This window comes from Somniosus microcephalus, unplaced genomic scaffold (assembly GCF_052327205.1).
Source record: "Somniosus microcephalus isolate GS21.2 unplaced genomic scaffold, FLI_Smic_1.0 unresolved_chr1, whole genome shotgun sequence".
Classification (NCBI taxonomy): Eukaryota; Metazoa; Chordata; class Chondrichthyes; order Squaliformes; family Somniosidae; genus Somniosus; species Somniosus microcephalus.
Window position 1 is genome coordinate 130,857,395 of NW_028225179.1, and position 19,914 is coordinate 130,877,308.

The 19,914-nt window shown below is 48.9% G+C and overlaps 1 protein-coding gene across 1 annotated transcript in view; it reads right to left on the reverse strand.

The window, feature by feature from the left end:
• Nucleotides 1–5,575: 5,575 nt before the first annotated feature.
• tektl1 (tektin like 1) overlaps nt 5,576–19,914 on the reverse strand; it is a 33,514-nt gene continuing 19,175 nt past the window's right edge. The window contains exons 4-7 of the mRNA XM_085974022.1: nt 16,077–16,243; nt 13,955–14,050; nt 13,080–13,193; nt 5,576–5,858 (exon numbers count right to left, since the gene is read on the reverse strand). Coding sequence (XP_085830148.1) covers nt 5,658–5,858; nt 13,080–13,193; nt 13,955–14,050; nt 16,077–16,243 — 578 coding nt within the window. The 3' untranslated portion in view covers nt 5,576–5,657. The remainder of the gene's footprint in view (nt 5,859–13,079; nt 13,194–13,954; nt 14,051–16,076; nt 16,244–19,914) is intronic.

Consider the following 19,914-nt stretch of genomic DNA (forward strand, 5'->3'; position numbering starts at 1 on the left):
ATACCTTAAGATTTACGGATTCAACAGTGGCGACGAGGTCGATTCGAATCTACCTGCAACTCTGCATTTCCTTCCAAGAATTCGCTCCAGGAGGACGGTGGAAGAAAGTCGAGGCCAGAAGCACGGGCGTCGACCACGAGCAACCGCCCAGTCATCCGGCAGAGAGAGTGAACATCGCAGGGGAGGCTGTTGAGAGCTGGGCTTGGTTCTCCAGCCACGACGATCCAGCAACAGACTGACAACAGGTACAGCGCAGACCCTTCCCGGACAGCGGCGGCTGGAGCTGACCGACGGCACAGAAAAGGCCGAGCAGCGTCGACGGGGTAAGAGAGAGGGTAGAGCGCACAGGGCGCAGCCGGGGGTTGAAGACTGAGCGGCGTCGACGGAAAACAAAAAGAGAGAGAGGGTAAAGCACAGCCGGGGTTCAGGACCGAGCGGCGGCAACAAAAGAGGCACAGGAGAACGCGCAGAGCGCAGCCAGGGCTCAAGGGCGGAGCAGCGTCCGCGGGGAAAGAAAGGGAGCGCGGGAGACGCCATTTGAGCTGCGGAGAAGAAGGGAGAGCGCGCCATTTGAGCCGCAGAGAAGAAGGGAGAGCGCGGGAGATGCCATTTTTTAAGCCGCAGCGGAGAAGAAGGGCGAGCGCGGGAAGAAAGGAAAGCGCGGGATACGCCATTTTGAACCAGCGGAGAAGAAGGGAGAGCGCGGGAGACACCATTTTAGAAAGTCTAACCACACCCAGGGATGCCGAAGAGTGGCAGTGTCACTGCGTTCGACAATTAAGTCGAAGATTGGGCGACATATGTGGAACGCATTGAGGTGTACTGCAAGGCGAATGAAGTGCCAGATGCCAGGAAAGCACTGGTTTTGTTGAATTCCATGGGTGCAAAAATGTATGGCTTACTGCAAAACCTAATAACCCCAGAGAAGCCAGTGGATAAGGATTTCAAAAGCATAGTGGAAATCCTACAGGACCACTTAAACCCCACACCGCTGCTGATAGCAGAAAGATTTAAGTTCCACAAAAGGAACCAGCAGAAAGACGAAAGTAATGCTGAGTATTTAATGGAACTGCGCAAGCTATCGAAACACTGCCAGTTTGGAATGGGACTAGCAGATACGTTAAGGGACAAGTTTGTGTGTGGGCTTCAAAGTGAAGGAACCCAGAAACGACTTCTATCAGAAAAGGATCTTACGCTGGACAAGGCTTTCAGCATGGCAGTATCACACGAAGCAGCCGCACGGGGCGCTGCAGAGATACAACGGAGACCGCAAGAATATGGCACCAATGAAATGTCATATGGAGCAGGGAAGTGTTATCGCTGCGGCAGAACAACACACAACCAGAAGGATTGTTGGTTCAAAGACCAAGTGTGCAGACAGTGTGGAAAAGCAGGACACATAGCAAAAGTCTGCAGGTCAGGGAAGAAAACCAGCAGCAAGAAATCTCCACAGGAGAAGTACAAAAAGGTACATAAGGTGACGGAGAGTAGTTCAGACGAACAGAAAAGTGATACAGACTCCGGAAGCAAGGAGCTGGGTTGTCTGAAACTACATAATGTAATCAAAATGGAGGATCACCAGACTATCTGGGTCACGCTCAAGATAGACGGAGTCCAAGTGAAAATGGAATTGGACACAGGATCAGCCCTAACAGTCATAAACCGAAGGGACTACAAGCGGCTATTTTCACATATACCCTTGAAAGCTACAGAGATTGTCTTGAAGACGTATACGGGGCAAAAAGTCTACCCCAAAGGAAAAATAAGGGTGAACGTGATATACAAAGGCCAGGAAATACCAAAAATGGACCTATATGTATTGCCAGATGGAGGACCACCACTACTAGGACGTGAATGGATCCGGAAGATACAATTAGATTGGCATTCCATACAGGCACTGAAGGTTGAGGCCAAAAAGGATAACGACGTCACACCTGGACGACTGTCAAAAATGCTAACTGATGCACAAGAAGTGTTCCAGCAGGGACTCGGAACACTAAAAGGCATAACAGCGACGATTAAAATAGAGGAAAATGCAAGCCCAAAGTTTTTTAAGGCCCGACCGGTGCCTTATGCGATCCGACCAGCCGTCGAAGCAGAGCTGGAAGGTTTGGAACATTCAGGAGTACTGTCCAAAGTGGACTGGAGCAAGTGGGCTACACCCATCGTTCCTGTAATGAAGAGGTCGTTGAGTAATACGCCTGGGGAACCAAAGAAGGTCCGCATCTGTGGGGATTTTAAGGTGACAGTGAACCCAGTCCTTCACACGGTACAATATCTGCTTCTACGGATTGAAGATATTTTCGCCTCGCTATCTGGAGGTAAACGCTTCACTAAGATTGATCTGGCCCAGGCGTACCTGCAAATGGAGGTAGAAGAAGCCTCGAAACAATACCTCACGATCAACACTCATAAAGGTCTCTACCAATACAACCGGCTGGTGTTCGGGGTAGCATCGGCTCCGGCTATTTGGCAAAGGGCAATGGATCAAGTCCTGCAAGGGATTTCAGGGACCCAGTGTTATTTGGATGACATTCTGGTCACGGGCAAAAATGACAGGGATCACCTCGCCAACCTGGAGAAGGTGCTCACTAGATTAAAGGAATATGGGCTACGAGCTAATCGCCACAAGTGCGAGTTTTTCCAGAAGCAGATCTCGTATTGTGGCCACGTTATTGATGAAGAGGGGTTACATAAGTCCCCTGAAAAGATTGAGGCAGTAGTCAAGGCTCCAGCACCGGAAAATGTGTCACAACTGAGGTCGTTCCTCGGGCTGGTGAACTACTACCATAAGTTCTTACCAAATTTGTCTACAGTACTACACCCACTGAACACCCTACTGCAACAGGGGGTACCATGGAAGTGGAATGACGAATGTAAACGAGCTTTCCAGAAGTGCAAAGAATTGATCACATCAAAAGAGGTGTTGGCCCATTGCAACCCAGCACTACCAATTCAGTTGGCGTGTGATGCATCACCCTATGGTATTGGAGCGGTGCTGTCGCACAAATTCCCAGACGGGTTGGAGAGGCCAGTAGCCTTTGTGTCTCGGTCACTAACCTCAGCCGAGCGCAACTATGCCCAGATTGACAGGGAGGCCCTCAGCCTAGTATGGGGAGTAAAAAAATTCAACCACTATTTGCATGGGCAGAAGTTCACCTTGCTGACTGACCACCAACCACTTGTCTCCATCTTTAATCCAAAGAAGGGCGTTCCGGTGATGACTGCACAACGGCTACAAAGATGGTCCCTTTTTCTAGGGGCGAACCAATATGAAAAAGAGTATAAGGGCACGAAACAGCATGGAAATGCTGATGGGCTCTCACGCCTGCCACTGCCTACTGTGGAGGAAGCACCAGCAGTGGACCCTATCGAAATATTTTATTCGTCGATAATTGAACGCTTGCCAGTAACTAACGCGGATATAGAGACGGAGACCCGAAATGATCCGACACTGTCTCGGGTATATGATTTGACGGTGAAGGGATGGCCAACATATGGCGACTCACTGTTGCCAGCATTCTCATCCAGAAGAGAACAGCTGTCAGTATGCCAGGGGACAGTGATGTGTGGATCCCGAGTGGTAATTCCACCCAAGTTAAGGGAGAGAGTGCTCAATGAGCTTCACGAAGGCCATCTGGGAGGGGTGAAAATGAAAAGCCTTCCTAGGGCTTGTGTGTGGTGGCCGGGGATCGATCAACAAATCGAGGACCTAACAAAGAGCTGCTCAGGATGCCAGAAGGTCCAAAATGCACCACCACATGCCCCTCTACACCCATGGGAGTGGCCCTCCTCTCCATGGCAACGGGTGCATATTGATTTTGCTGGTCCATTCATGGACTCAATGTTCTTAATAGCAGTGGATGCGCACTCGAAATGGCCTGAGGTGATCAAAATGTCCTCCACCACTGCAGAGAAAACGATTGCAGTCCTACGGACCATATTTGCCAGGAATGGCTTGCCAGAGCAGATTTGCTCTGGTAACGGACCACAGTTTGTGTCCGAAGAGTTTCGGAAATTTATGAGAAGGAATGGGGTAAGGCATTACACATCCGCCCCGTATCATCCAGCCACAAATGGATTGGCTGAGAGGTTCGTACAAACCTTTAAAAAGGCAATAAGGGCCATGTGCGATGATGACATTCCACTACAGCATAAGGTGGACAATTTCCTGTTAGCCTACAGAAAGGCGACACATGCAGTTGCCAACCAGACCCCGGCCATGATGTTCTTTAACCGAAGGTTGAGATCTCGTCTGGATTTGCTCAGACCAAATGTGCGAAGAAATGTTGAGGATAAGCAATTCCAGCACATCAATGAGAAGCCGACAAGGAGCTTCAATGTAGGACAACCAGTCTTGGCCCGCGACTACCGAACAGAGAAATGGCAACCCGGAACGATATGCACACGGCAGGGGCCACTAATGTACACAGTGGATGTCGGGGAGAACATTGTGAGACGCCACGTCGACCAGATCCTAGCGTCACAGGAACGAGTCAACCCCATGTCTCGCGTACCTGGGGATGAACCCGACATACCGGTAGCATCTACCTCAGAAACAGTAGCAGCGGAAACTGATGAACTAACCGACGAAAGGGGGCCAGAATCGCCTCCGCACCAAGAACAAGACACTCAGGAAAGGCGCTATCCAGAAAGGATCAGGAAGCCACCCCAAAGACTGATTCTATAAATGGACTATTTCAGTAAAATGTGCATGTTAAAGTGTTAACTGTTTTTTGAATGTTATGGGTACTGTTAATCTAAAAGGGGAGGAATTGTAGTGTATGTACCTTTAAGAGAGAACTACTTTTACAGCTCCTGTATACTGTAGTACCGGCAGTGACCACACCTGTATATAAGCCTTGAGCAGGCATCTGTACTGTTAGTCTTTAGACTACCCTCCTCCAGTGAACACCTGTTGATTGTTAATCTACAGCCTCCGTCTAGTTATTGAAGAACACCATACCTTAAGATTTACGGATTCAACAAGATTCATGAACCGGGTATTTGTTTGCCCAGGCTGACACAGTACCTCATCTGGGGACTGTCCCCGGAAAACGGGGATGTCTGCTTAGCCTAATGCAGGAAACGCGGCAGCTAATTTGCGCACAGCAAGCTCCCACGAGCACCAATGTGATAATGACCAGATCATCTGTTTTCTGTGATATTGGTTGAGGGATAAATATTGGCCCAGGACACCGGGGAGCACTCCCTTGTCCTTCTTCGTAATAGTGGCCGTGGGATCTTTCATGTCCACCGGAGAGGGCAGACCAGCTGATTTCAATTGCAGTCAGACCAGTCTGCACCTTCTGACGTGTTTTGTCATCGAGTACAGGGATCAGTATGAATCACAGGGAGAATATGGCATGGGAACAGGCCAATTAGCCAGGACACAAACACAGGAGAAATACAGTCTCAGCCTGGCAATAACTGTCCCTTTTCAAAGGACAGAGCTGCACTCCAGCATCGAACTGAATCCAGACCTGGTGTTCACCACTTGTAGCTCAGTTTGGTTGGAAAATCCTCCTTGTTTATAGAACAGAAGTGAAATGTGGTGCAAAGAATAATCAGAATGAGCAATTAAATTGTTTTAATTGTTGGCCAAAATATAGCACACCAGAAACTTAAAGGACATCAATATATCACAAGTCCTTCATTTAGTTGCTGCTCAGGGGCTTCGACTCATCAATAAGTATCCTAGCCGGTGCTTTCAGCCTGCGGAATCGAACAATCCCCGCATCAACGCGATACCCAGTCTTTTTGTCACGAATGTTCTCATTCAGTCGCGTTCTTGCGAGCTTCAGCATATCAATGTTACGACCAGTTTCCGCCATTGCGTCCTTTAGCACTCCAACACCCTAGTTACGGAGGGGGGAGGGGGGGGGGGGGTGCCGAGATAAAACAAAGGGATTGGGTTAAACACAAACACTCTACATCGACACCTGTACTTTTCAGCAGGAATTACTGGATTAGCGACCAGGAGTGGAAACGCAGACTGATTTTCCCTCCTTAGTCCCACAGATGCAAAGACTAATTATAATGCCCTGGCCGAGATCAACTAACTCATTACAGTCCAGGCATCAAACTTTACGTACAATTACATGAGTCTACAGTACAGAAACTCGTCATTCGGCCCAACTGGTCCATGCCGGTGTTTTTGCTCCACACGAACCTCCCACCCGTACTTCATCTCACCGTATCACCATAACCTTTTATTCCTTTCTCCCTCATGTATATATCTAGATTCCCCTTAAATGCTTCTATGCTATTTGTCTCAGCCACTCCTTGTGGTAGCAAGTTCGCTGATGGCTGCAGAGTGTTCAGTGCCATTCACAACTCCTCAGATAATGAAGCAGTCCATGCCCACATGCAACAAGACCTGGATGACGTTCAGGCTTGGGCTGATAAGTGGCAGGTAATGTTCGCACCACATAAGTTCCAGGCAATGACTATCTCCAACAAGCGAGAGTCTAACCACCTCCCCTTGACAGTCAATGGCATTACCATCGCCGAATTCCCCACCATCAACATCCTGGGGGTCACCATTGACCAGAAACTTAACTGGACCAGCCACATAAATACTGTGGCAACAAGAGCAGGTCAGAGGCTAGGTATTCTGTGGCGAGTGTCTCACCTCCTGACTCCCAAAGCCTTTCCACCATCTACAAGGCATAAGTAAGGAGTGTGATGGAATACTCTCCACTTGCCTGGATGAGTGCAGCTCCAACAACACTCAAGAAGCTCGACACCATCCAGGACGAAGCAGCCCGCTTGATTGGCACTCCATCCACCACCTTAAACATTCACTCCCTCCACCACCGGCGTACCGTGGCTGCAGTGTGTACCATCTACAAGATGCACTGCAGCAACTCGCCAAGGCTTCTTCGGCAGCACCTCCCAAACCCACAACCTCCACCACCTAGAAGGACAAGGGCAGCAGGCACATGGGAACACCACCACCTCCAAGTTCCCCTCCAAGTCACACACCATCCTGACTTAGAAGTATATCGCCGATCCTTCATCGTCACTGGGTCAAAATCCTGGAATTCACTCCCTACCCAACAGCACTGTGGGAGAACCTTCATCACACGGACTGCAGCAGTTCAAGAAGGCGGCTCACCACCACCTTCTCGAGGGCAATTAGGGATGGGCAATAAATGCTGGCCTTGCCAGCAACGCCCACATCTCATGAACGAATAAAAAAAGTTCCACTGTCTGGGTAAAACAGTTTCTCCTGAATTCCCGATTTAATTTATTAGTGACTATCTTACATTTATGACCCCTGGATTTGGACTCTCCCACAAGTGGCAACATCTTCTCTATGTCTATCCTATCAACCCCCTTCATAATTTTAAAGAGCTCTCTCAGGTCACCCCTTGGCCTTCTCTTTTCTAGAGATAAGATCCCCAGCTGGTTCAGCCTTTCCTGATAAGTATATTCTCTCAGTTCTGGTATCATCCTTGTGTATCTGTTTTGCACCTTCTCCAGTGTCTCTATGTCACTTTTATATTATGGAGACCAGAACTTGGCACAGTACTCCAATTGTGGTCTAACCAAGGTTCGATACAAGTTTAATACAACTTCTCTGCTTTTCAATTCTACACCTCGAGAAATGAACCCCAGTGCTTTGTTCACTTTTTTCTGGCCTTATCAACCTGTGTCGCTACTTTTAGTGGTTTGTGTATCTGTACCCACTAGATCCCTTTGCTCCTCTACCCCATTTAGACTCTTAGGGGGAAAAATTTGGTTGCTTTGCGCCTCCCGTTAGCGCTAACGGGCGCAAAGCAACTAGCGCCCGGGCGCGGTGCTGCCAACATCTCCCGCGAAATTCAGCTGGAGGTTAGCGGTAACTGTTAGCGCCCCGGCCGCGATCATCGGTAGTGCCCCTTGACTTACCGCCGGATGCTATGTCCGATGGGCCTACCTGCGGCTAGGGCGGCGCTATTTAAAGGCGAGGTGCCGGGCGGCCATTTTTGTTGCTGGCCGCCTGCCAGCTCCTGCCTCCGCTGCCGTCCCCGGCCTCCTGACCTGCCACCCCCCCCACCACCCCCCGGCTGAGTGCCGGCTGCGCTCCATGAGCCCGGCGCTTCTCTTGAGTGCCGGGCTCTTTTGCCGGCGCTCCGATCCCGGTGGCCCAGCTGGGCCCCGGGTCATGCTGCGCAAGGCCCCTCCCCTTTAAGAAGGGGAGGAAAGCCTGCAGTACCACGGCGTGACGTGGCGCCGTGGCACGTATGGCCACGATATTCCCTCGCAGCATCCAAAGAGGGATTGGGGCGCTTCCAGTAGCGCCCACTTCCCTCTTGGGGCGCTACCACCCAATTTCGGCCACAGGGGCGCTAATTTTTCGGGGCACTAGAAGTAGCGCCCCGGCGAAGTTAGCGCCCCAAAGAGGGCACGACTCAATTTTTCCCCCTTATTATCCAGCCAATATGTAGCCTCCTTAGTCTTCCTACCAATACCTTCTGTTCTGTATGTATGGATCAGTTACTCACTGAACCATCAGCCTGCTCCCCTAGTATTTTTGAATCCGAGACACATTTATAAACCAAAACTAGCCACTGTGCCCAAGACATTGCTTCCAGGTAGTCTGGGATCTGGAACATGTTTCAGAGAGGTTTAGCTGCCAACGTGACATTTCCCCTTAAAGTCGCTGCTCGAGGAAGTGGTCTAAATCGGTAAATGTAGGCCATTTGTAGCTACTTGTAAACTTTGGAAGCCTATTAGAGGGAAATTTTAGCTGCTTATAAATTTCCAGCTAATCCAGACTGAACTGCTCTGCTGGACGTGTCCTGTAAACAGCGAGGGATTTTTTTTTTTGGTCGGGATGGATTCACATAGAATTATAGAATGATACAGCACAGAAGGAGGCCATTTGGCCCATCGTGCCTGTGCCGGCTCTTTGGTAGCGCTATCCAATTAGTCGCACTCCGCTGCTCTTTCCCCATAGCCCTGCAAAATTTGCCTTTTCAAGTGTTTATCCAATTCCCTTTTGAAAGTTACTATTGAATCTGCTTCAGGCAGTGCATTCCAGATCAGAATAACTCGCTGTGTAAAAAAAAAAAACATTTCTGCATGGCCTCTGGTTCTTTTGCCAATATACTTAAATCTGTGTCCTCTAGTTACTGACCCTTCTGCCACTGCAAAAAATTTCTCCTTGTTTACTCTTAAAAACCTTTCAAGCTTTTGAACACCGCTATCAAATTTCCCCTTAACCTTCTCTGCTCTAAGGAGAACGATCCCAGTTTCTCCAGTCTCTCCACATAACTGACATCCTTCATCCCTGGTACCATTCTAGTAAATCTCCTCTGCACCCTCTGTAAGGCCTTGACATCCTTCCTAAAGTGTGGTGCCCAGAATTGAACACAGTACTCTAGCTGGGGCCTAACCATAATTTCCTCGCTTTTGTACTCTATTTATAAAGCCAAAGTTCCCATATGCCCTCTCAACTCATCCTGCCACCTTCAAAGACTTCTGTACGTACACCCCCAGGTCTCCCTGTTCCTGTACTCCCTTTAAAATTGTGTCATTTATCCGGTGTCTCACTTTGTAAATTCTCTATCTGGGCTACCAGGTGACCATGGCTCCAAGGTGCTGCTTTAGGGTGACGATTCCAAACACACACACGCAATTTCTACATAAAACCACTCCGTCCAAGAGGCGCTGTTCTGCCTTGCTAGCAAGCCTCGCGTATAGGAAAGGGGAAGAGTGCAAAAATCAGTACTACAGGCCCATTCTCCTCCCATTGTGCTGAACAGCGTGACCATTTGTCAATGTGACAACCAGCCCGCCCTTCAGCAACCTCGCCATGGGGACCGGGCGAAAATCCTGATGGGGATTGGCGGGATGGTTTGCAAAAGTGTTAAATCTCTCTGCCAACTCAATTGCTGCCAATTCACGCAGGAGCTGCCCTGTCGTCAAGGACGTCAGACGCTACCGAAATGCGGTCAACACTCAGGATCCTGCGCCAAACTGAACTGCCGGCCTACTCTACTGACAACACCACCAGGACCCCCAATGACTGAGGGCTCCACCACGCGCCTCTCTCCAGCCAAGCTCCAATAGGAGCCAAATTGCTATTACCAGCAACAGAAGATCCCACCCCACAGTGGGCAGTGCGCCTCAGCCTGTAACCTCCCAACCAGAGCCAGGGAACATACCCCTCTCCTCTCACAGACAACAACAACTTGCATTTATATAGCGCCTTTAACATAATTAAACGTCCCAAGGCGCTTCACAGGAGCGTTATCGAACAAAATTTGACATCGAGCCACATAAGGAAATATTAGGACAGACGACCATAAGTCTGGTCAAAGAGGTAAGTTTTAAGGAGCGTCTTAAAGGAGGAGAGAGAGAGGTGGAGAGGTTTTGGGAGGGAATTCCAGAGTTTTGGGGTCAGGCAGCTGAAGGGACGGCCACTGATGGTGGAGCCATTAAAATTGGGGATGCGCAAGAGGCTAGAATTGGAGGAACGCAGAGATCTCGGAGGGTTGTAGGGCTGGAGGAGGATACAGAGGTAGGGAGGGACGAGGCCATGGAGGGATTTGAAAACAAGGTTGAGAATTTTAAAATTGGGGCGTTGCCGGACCAGGACCCGGTTAAGGTCAAGGGTTAAGTCACGAGGAGAGATTATTCAAATCAGGGTTGCATTCCCTAGAATTTAGAAGATGAAGGGGTGATCTGATCGAAGTTTTCAGGATATTAAGGGGAACAGATAGGGTAGATAGAGAGAAACTATTTCCGCTGGTTGGGAATTCTCGGACTAAGGGGCATAGTTTAAAAATGAGAGCCAAAAGTGGTAGAAGTTTGGAACTCTCTTCTGCAAACGGCAATTGATGCTAGATCAATTGTTAATTTTAAATCTGAGATTGATAGCTTTTTGTTAACCAAAGGTATTAAGGGGCATGGGCCAAAGGTATATGGAGTTAGATCGCAGATCAGCCACGATCTCATTGAATGGCGGAACAGGCTCGAAGGGCTAAATGGCCTCCTCCTGTTCCGATGTTCAATGTAGATCAGCGAGCACAGGGGTGATGGGTGAACGGGACTTGGTGCGAGTTAGGGTTTGGGCAGCAGAGTTTTGGAATGAGCTCAAGTTTATGGAGGGTGGAAGATGAGAGGCCGGCTAGGAGTGCGTTGGAATAGTCAAGTCTAGAGGTAACAACAGCATGGATGAGGGTTTCAGCAGCGGATGAGCTGAACATAGAAATATAGAAAAATAGGAGCAGGAGTAGGCCATTCGGCCCTTCGAACCTGCTCCGCCATTCAATATGATCATGGCTGATCCTCTATCTCAATACCATATTCCAGCTCTCTCCCCATACCCCTTGATGACTTTTGTGCCTAGAAATCTATCTATCTCCTTCTTAAATATATTCAGTGACTTGGCCTCCACAGCCTTCTGTGGTAGAGAATTCCACAGGTTCACCACCCTCTGAGTGAGGCAGGGGCGGAGTCTGGCATTGCACTGGAGACCTGGATGTCACACCCCCTACCCAGCACCAACCAACGTCCCCAAATGCTCGACAGCCATGCCAGGAACCACAGCAATACAAAGGCCAATGTTCCAAACCAGGACCCATAGCTCTCAAGACTGGTGCCACACAAAAACAGGCATGGCATGATTCTCAAACATATATCATGGCCCCCAGACCCAAATACAACAGCTGTTGAGTTCTCCTTCCTGCTCCCTGAAGAATGCCCAGCCCCACATCATAGGATGCCCCTACTCCCCCAGAATTGACAACACGCACTCCCCTCCTGAGCCAGTCCAGAATCTGAGAGAGAAACCAAGGGCCCACCCACTAACAGAGCACAAAAATCAAAGAATTGTACAGCACCCAAGGGGACTATTTCTCCCGTTGTGCCTAGGTCAGCTTTCCAAAAGAGCTCAGTCTCATCCCCTGCCTTTCCTACCCACTCCGCGCCCACCGCCTCCACCCGCGCCCCCCCCCCCCCATGTCTCTTTGCTTTAGTTCTTAATTTTCTGTATTTACCCATACCATTTTAAAAGCAATTACGGATTCTGCTTCCACCGTTGTTTCTGGTAGGATATTCCTTGATTTTCGTCTTTACAGCCCGAGCATAGGAACAGGTGTACATATGAACATATGAATTAGGAGCAGGAGTAGGCCCACTCGTAACTTCGAGCCTGCTCCGTCATTCAATAAGATCATGGCTGATCTGATTACTCCACATTCCCGCCTACCCCCGATAACCTTTCACCCCCTTGCTTATCAAGAATCTATCTACCTCTGCCTTAAAAATATTCTAAGACTCTGCTTCCACCGCCCTCTGAGGAAGAGAGTTCCAAAGACTCACGACCCTCTGTGAGAGAAAATGTCTCCTCATCTCTGTCTTAAATGGGCGACCCCTTATTTTTAAACAGTGACCCCTAGTTCTAGATTCTCCCACAAGAGGAAACTTCCTCTCCACATCCACCCTGTCCAGACCCCTCAGGATCTTGTATGTTTCAATCAAGTCACCTCTTACTCTTCTAAACTCCAGCGGATACAAGCCTAACCTGTCCTCATAAGACAACCCGCCCATTCCAGGTATTAGTCTAGTAAACCTTCTCTGAACTGCTTCCAACACATTTACATCCTTCCTTAAACAAGGAGACCAATACTGTACACAGCACTCCAGATGTGGTCTCACCAATGCCCTGTATAACTGAAGCATAACCTCCATACTTTTGTATTCAACTCCCCTCGCAATAAAGGATAACATTCTGTTAGCTTTCCTAATTACTTGCTGTAGCTGCATACTAACCTTTTGCGAATCATGCACTAGGATACCCAGATCCCTCTGCATCTCAGAGCTCTGCAATCTCTCACCATGTAGGCCATTCAGCCCCTCGAGCCTGTTCCGCCATTCAATGAGGTCATGGCTGATCTGCATCTTAACTCCATCTACGCGCCTTAGTTCTGTAACCCTTAATACCCTTGCCTAACAAAGTCTATCGATCTCGCGTTTTTGAAATTTTCAATTGACCCCCAGCCCCCGCCCCCCACACCCCACTCAAGCCTCAACAGCTTTTTGGGGGAAGTGAGGTCCAGATTTCCACTGGGCTGCATACTGACCTTGACAAGAGTTGCAGCCTCGGGGAGCTGGGTTGCTGGGTGGCGCTGGTAAGCCTTCACCAGCGGTCTGTCTAGGCGTTCATGCGTCATTAGGTGTTTGCTGTTCTCTGGGCCCTGATGGAAATCAGAGGAAAAAGAAAACTAGCATTAATGTCAACTAATCGTTCAGAGCCTCTGCAGCGCACCTCCTGTCCCTGGAGCAGGGAGACGGGGGGGGGGGGGCGGAGGGCTGAAGCCAGCGACCTCCACCACCTAGAAGGACGAGGGCAGCCGGCGCATGGGAACACCGCCACACCTCCAAGTTCCCCTTCCAAGTCACACGCACTATCCTGACCTGGAAACATATTGGCCGTTCCTTCATCGTCGCCGGGTCACAAATCAGGGAAATTTCCACCTGACAGCGCCGCGGGAGCGCCTTCAGCACACAGGACTGCAGCGGTTCAAGATGGCAGCTCACCATCACCTCCCTGAGGGCGATTAGGGAGTGCCAATAAACGCCGGCCTTGCCAGCAACGCCCACATCCCGTGAACGAGGAAATAAACACATAAATGCAATAACTGCTGCTGGAAAGTGCTTGTTTTTTTGCGACCATCGCCATCCAGGCTCAGACGGGAAGAAGGGCCACTTCTGGTGAGGCGCTGAGGCATCCCAGCAACAGCCAATAATAGGGCAGCGATTTGATCAGCGGCCACTGCAAGGTCATAGGTCATCTAGGGAGGACAGGGTGGGTCATTGAGCAGAGACGTCTAGGCTCACTACGCGCCCTGGAGACCTCCTGACCGTGAAGTCTTTTCTCCGTTGATTTCCCCGATCCACCCCGCCGCCCCTGCAGATTTCCCCTCCCCTAGGATGGACTGCACCGCTGCCGACCTACCAGAATCACGCCGTTCGCCAATTCCATGTCATCGTACCAGCGCTGTGTTCGATTAATGGTGGCTCTCGTCTCCCCAGAGCTGACCTCCATGTGTTGCTAAACAGAGGAAAGATGCAGACGGACGAGAGTTAGGCAGTGTGTGGGGCCCACCCCAAGAAACGACTTTTAGTTTCCATCTCAGCTCTGGACCTCGAGTTTTAGTCGATGCTTACTAGCCAATTCCCCCTGTGGTATTATTGGTCATGGCGGGTTTGAGGATATGCTGCTTTAGAATGACAGATGCGTTGTACCGTGTGACACACAAAATATATCATAGGGCGTCAACTTCCTGTCCACATCAGCCGGGGTCAGAGACAAATTGACGTCTCTCTCTCTCTCTCTCGCCTCGGAGTCAGAAGGTTGCGGATACAAGTCCCCACTCCAGTAATTTGAGCACATAATGCGTCTGACACTCCCAGTGCAGTACTGAGGGAGGGAGTGCTGCACTGTCAGAGGTGCCGCCCTTCGGGTGAGACGTTAAACCGAGGCACTGTCTGCTCTCTCAGGTGGGCGTAAAAGATCCCATGGCACTATTTCGAAGAAGAGCAGGGGAGTTCTCCCCGGTGAACTGACCAATCTTTATTCCTCAACCAATGTTCCCTATAATTCTTTTTGGCCGCCGCATGGGCCATTCAAAATACCACGGATGCGCGGTTTCTGCATTGAAAAGCCGGCACGTGAGCTGCACGGGATCCCTAGAGCGCTGTGCGGCCATGCAGCTTAAAGGGAACATTGCTTTCAACCAACATCACTAAAAAACAGATTATCTGGTCATTATCACATTGCTTATGTGAAACCTTATCGAATGCCTTCTGGAAATCCATATGATTAACATCCATAGAAACTTCCTTATCTACCACAAAAAAATTCATCTCGGTTCGTTCGACGTGATCCACGCTGGCTCTCTCTGCTCAGTTTACATTTGTCCAAGTTCATTCCTGGTCATTGTCTCATTGCTGTTTGTGGGAGCTTGCTGTGCACATATTGGCAGCCACATTCTCTACATTACAACAGTGACTATATTTAAAAAAAAGTACTTCATTGGCTGTAAAGCGCTTTGGGACGTCCTGAGGTCATGCAAGGCGCTATAGAAATGCAAGTCTTTCTTTCTGATCATCGTGGAACGCCTTTGGCAGAAAATGCCACGTTGGTGGGCATCAAAGCAAGTTCACAGCTACTGGAAGTGGATCGACATAGAGTCAGAATGGCACAGAAGGAGGCCATTCGGCCCATTGAGTCCGTGCCGACTCTCTGTAGAGCAATCCAGTCAGTCCCATTCCCCCGCTCTATCCCCGTAGCCCTGCAAGTTTATTTCCCTCAAGTGCCTATCCCGCCTCCCCTTGAAAACATTGAGTGTCTCCGCTTCCACCACTTCCGTCGGCAGCGAGTTCCAGGTCCTCACCACTCGCTGCGTAAAAAAGTTTTTCCTCACATTCCCCCCTGTATCTCTTGCCCCAAACCTTAAATCTGTGTCCCCTAGTCCTTGTACCATCAACTAGTGGGAACAGCCTTTCCCCGTCTAGCCTATCCAAACCTGTCATAATCTTGTACACCTCTATCAAATCACCCCTCAACCTCCTTTGCTCTAATGAATACAAATCCAGCTTCTCCAAGCTGTCCTCGTAGCTAAGATCCCCCATCCTCGGAACCATTCTGGTAAATCTCCTCTGCACCCTCTCAAGGGCCTTCACATCCTTCCTAAAGTGTGGTGACCAGAACTGGATGCAATACTCCAGTTGTGGCCCAACCAGCGCTTTATAAAGGTTCAGCATAACTTCTCTACTTTTGTACTCAATACCTCTATTTATGAAGCCCAAGATCCCATATACTTTGCTAACCACTCTCTCAATATGTCCTGCCACCTTCAGAGACCTATGCACATTAACTCCCAGGTCCCTCTGTCCCTGCACATGCTTTAAAACTGTGCCAGGATGGGTACCCTAAAGAGAGTCAGCACTTTCCAGAGAGCAGGAAGGAGAGAAAGCTGACAGGGAAAAAAAAAAGACAGAGAGAGAGAAATAAAAAAGCACACAAGTTACAAAAACTAAACACAGACTGCCTGTCCTGGCACTTCGGTTCTTACCGTCATGGCCACACACTCTGCCATTTTCTGAGTGAGTCCGTCGTTCACTGATTTCTGTGCTCCCTTTATTAGGGTGATCGAGTGCTCTATTAATTTGTCGCTCTCCTCCCGCAGTATCCTGGACTGCACAATGATGTTTTTTGCATTTTCCATGGCCGCCTCGCAAGCTGATAACAAGATGAGATTTGGTCATTACTCGCGGGAAGTGTCACCATCGCAGGTAGCATGAGCACATTCCGGATTTGGGGAGGAGCAGCGTCAGGTTTTTTTTAGGATGCTCACGATCCTTCACCTCAATGCAGGTTCAAGGACCAGGACATAGTCGTTCGTTTAATCACTGTTATTGATAAGCACGCCAATAAAAGCAATTACATTAATATACTCACAGACTTGTGCTCCAGAACCAGCCGCGCCTCTAGCCAAGCTGTTCCAGTACAGCTACAACACTGGCAGCTATCCGACAATGTGGGAAACTGCCCAGGTATGTCCTGTCCACAAAAAGCAGGACAAATCCAATCCGGCCAATTACCACACCATCAATCTACTTTCAATCATCATCAAAGTGATGGAAGGTGTCATTGACAGTGCAATCAAGCAGCACTTACTCACCAATAACCTGCTCACGGATGCCCAATGTGGGTTCCGCCAGGACCACTCGGCTCCATACCTCATTAAAGCCGCGGTCCTGGACGAGCAAAAATTTTCTCCAATTAAATATTGGGAAGACCGAAGCCATTGTTTTCGGTCCCCGCCACAAACCGTGTTCCCTAGCCACTGACTCCATCCCTATCCCTAACATCTGTCTGAAGCTGAACCACACTGTTCGCAACCTTGGTGTCATATTTGACCCTGAAATGAGCTTCCGACCACATAATCGCAGCATAACTAACAATGCCTATTTCCACCTCCTGCTGAAACCCTCATCCATGCCTTTGTTACCTCTAGACTTGACTATTCCAACGCACTCCTGGCTGGCTTCCCACATTCTACCCTGCGTAAACCTGAGGTCATCCAAAGCTCGGCTGCCCATGTCCTAACTCGCTCCAAGTCCCATTCACCCACCACCCCTGTGAACATAAGAACATAAGAAATAGGAGCAGGAGTAGGCCAATCGACCCCTCGAGCCTGCTCCGCCATTCAATAAGATCATGGCTGATCTGATCCTAACCGCCAATCTACTATCACAGAACCATCTCCTGAATCTAACAGAATTAGACACATGAAATAGGAGCAGGATCAGGCTACACGGCCCCTGGGCCCGCTCCGCTACCCACAGGGCCATGTCCGATCCGAACCTAGACTCATGTCCAAATTCCTGCCCACTCCCCGTAACCCTTAATTCCCTTTACTTCTAGGAAACTGTCTATTTCTGTTTTAAATTTATGTAATGATGTAGCTTCTACAGCTTTTTGGGGCAGCATATTCCATGGACCTACCACCCTCTGAGTGAAGTAGTTCCTCCTCATCTCAGTTTTGAAAGAGCAGCCCCTTATTCTAAGACTATGCCCCCTAGTTCTAGTTTCACCCATCATCGGGAACATCCTCCCCGCATCCACCCGATCCAACCCCTTCACAATCTTATATGTTTCAATAAGATCGCCTCTCATTCTTCTGAACTCCAATGAGTAGAGTCCCAATCTACTCAACCTCTCCTCATATGTCCAGCCCCTCATCCCCGGGATTAACCGAGTGAACCTTCTTTGTACTGACTCGAGAGCAAGTATGTCTTTTCTTAAGTATGGACACCAAAACTGTATGCAGTATTCCAGGTGCGGTCTCACCAATACCTTGTACAACTGAAGCAATACCTCCCTATTTTTATATTCTATCCCCCTAGCAATGAAAGCCAACATTCCATTGGCCTTCTTAATCACTTGCTGCACCTGCATACTAACCTTTTGAGTTTCGTGCACCAGGACCCCCAGATCCCTTTGTACTGCAGTACTTTCCAGTTTCTTGCCATTAAGATAATAACTTGCTCTACAATTTTTCCTGCCAAAGTGCATAACCTCACACTTTCCAGTATTGTATTCCATCTGCCAAATCTCTGCCCACTTACTTAGCCTGTCTATGTCCCCTTGCAGGTTTTTTATGTCCTCCTCACTCACTACTTTCCCTCCCATCTTAGTATCATCTGCAAACTTTGATATGTTACACTTGGTCCCCTCCTCCAAATCGTTAATATAGATTGTAAAGAGTTGGGGACCCAGCACTGACCCCTGCGGAACACCACTAGTTACGGATTGCCAGTCTGAGAATGAACCATTTATCCCAACTCTCTGCCTTCTGTTAGATAGCCAATCCTCTATCCATGCCAGAATATTACCCCCAATCCTGTGATTTTTTTATCTTAAGCAATAATCTTTTGTGTTGCACCTTGTCAAATGCCTTTTGGAAGTCTAAATACACTACGTCCACTGGTTCCCCTTTATCCACCCTATATGTTACTTCCTCAAAGAACACCAGCAAATTTGTCAAACATGACATCCCCTTCATAAAACCATGCTGACTTTGTCCTATTAAATTATGTTTATCCAAATGTCTTGTTACTGTCTCCTTAATAATGGACTCCAAAATTTTACCTACCACAGATGTTAGGCTAACCGGTCTATAGTTTCCAGCCTTCTGTCTACTACCCTTTTTAAATAAGGGTGTTACATTAGCAGTTTTCCAGTCTGCCGGGACCTTTGCTGAGTCCAGGGAGTTTTGGAAAATTATTACCAATGCATCCACAATCCCTACTGCCACTTCCCTCAAGACCCTTGGATGTAAGCCATCATTTTTGAGGATGTAACTGGTAAAATAGATAAGGGAGAACCAGTGGGTGTGGTGTATTTGGACTTTCAGAAGGCTTTCAATAAGGTCCCGCATAAGAGGTTAGCGTGCAAAATTAAGGCACATGGGATTGGGGGCAAGGTATTGACTTGGATAGGGAACTGGTTGGCGGACAGAAAGCAAAGAGTTGGAATAAACGGGTCGTTTTCCGAGTGGCAGGCAGTGACTAATGGGGTACCGCAAGGATCGGTCCTAGGACCCCAGCTGTTCACAATATATATTAATGATCTGGACGAGGGAATTGGATGTAATATCTCCAAATTTGCAGATGACACAAAACTGGGTGGGAGGGTATGCTGTGAGGAGGATGTCATGAAACTCCAGTACGATTTGGACAGGTTGGGTGATTGGGCAGAAACATGGCAAATGCACTATATTGTGGATAAATGTGAGGTTATCCACTTTGGTGGCAAAAACAGGAAGACAGATTATTATTTGAATGGCAATAGACTGGGAGAAGGGGAAGTGCAAAGAGACCTGGGTGTTCTTGTGCACCAGTCGCTGAAGGTAAGCATGCAGGTGCAGCAGACGGCTAAGAAGGCAAATGGTATGTTGGCCTTCGTAGCAAGAGGGTTCGAGTACAAGAACAAGGATGTCTTGCTACAATTGTACAGGGCCTTGGTGAGACCGCACCTTGAGTATTGTGTGCAGTTTTGGTCACCTTACCTGAGGAAGGACGTTCTTGCCATGGAGGGAGTGCAGCGAAGATTCACCAGGCTGATAGCTGGGATGGCAGGAATGACGTACGAGGAGAGATTGTGTCAATTGGGCTTATACTCACTGGAGTTTAGAAGATTGAGAGGGGATCTCATCGAAACCTATAAAATTCTGTCAGGCCTGGACAGACTAGATGCAGAAAGGATGTTTCTGATGGCCGGGGAGTCCAGAACCAGGGGTCATAGTCTAAGGATAAGAGGTAAGCCATTTAGGACTGAAATGAGGAGGAATTTCTTCACCTAGAGAGTGGTGAACCTGTGGAATTCTCTGCCACAGAGGGCGGTGG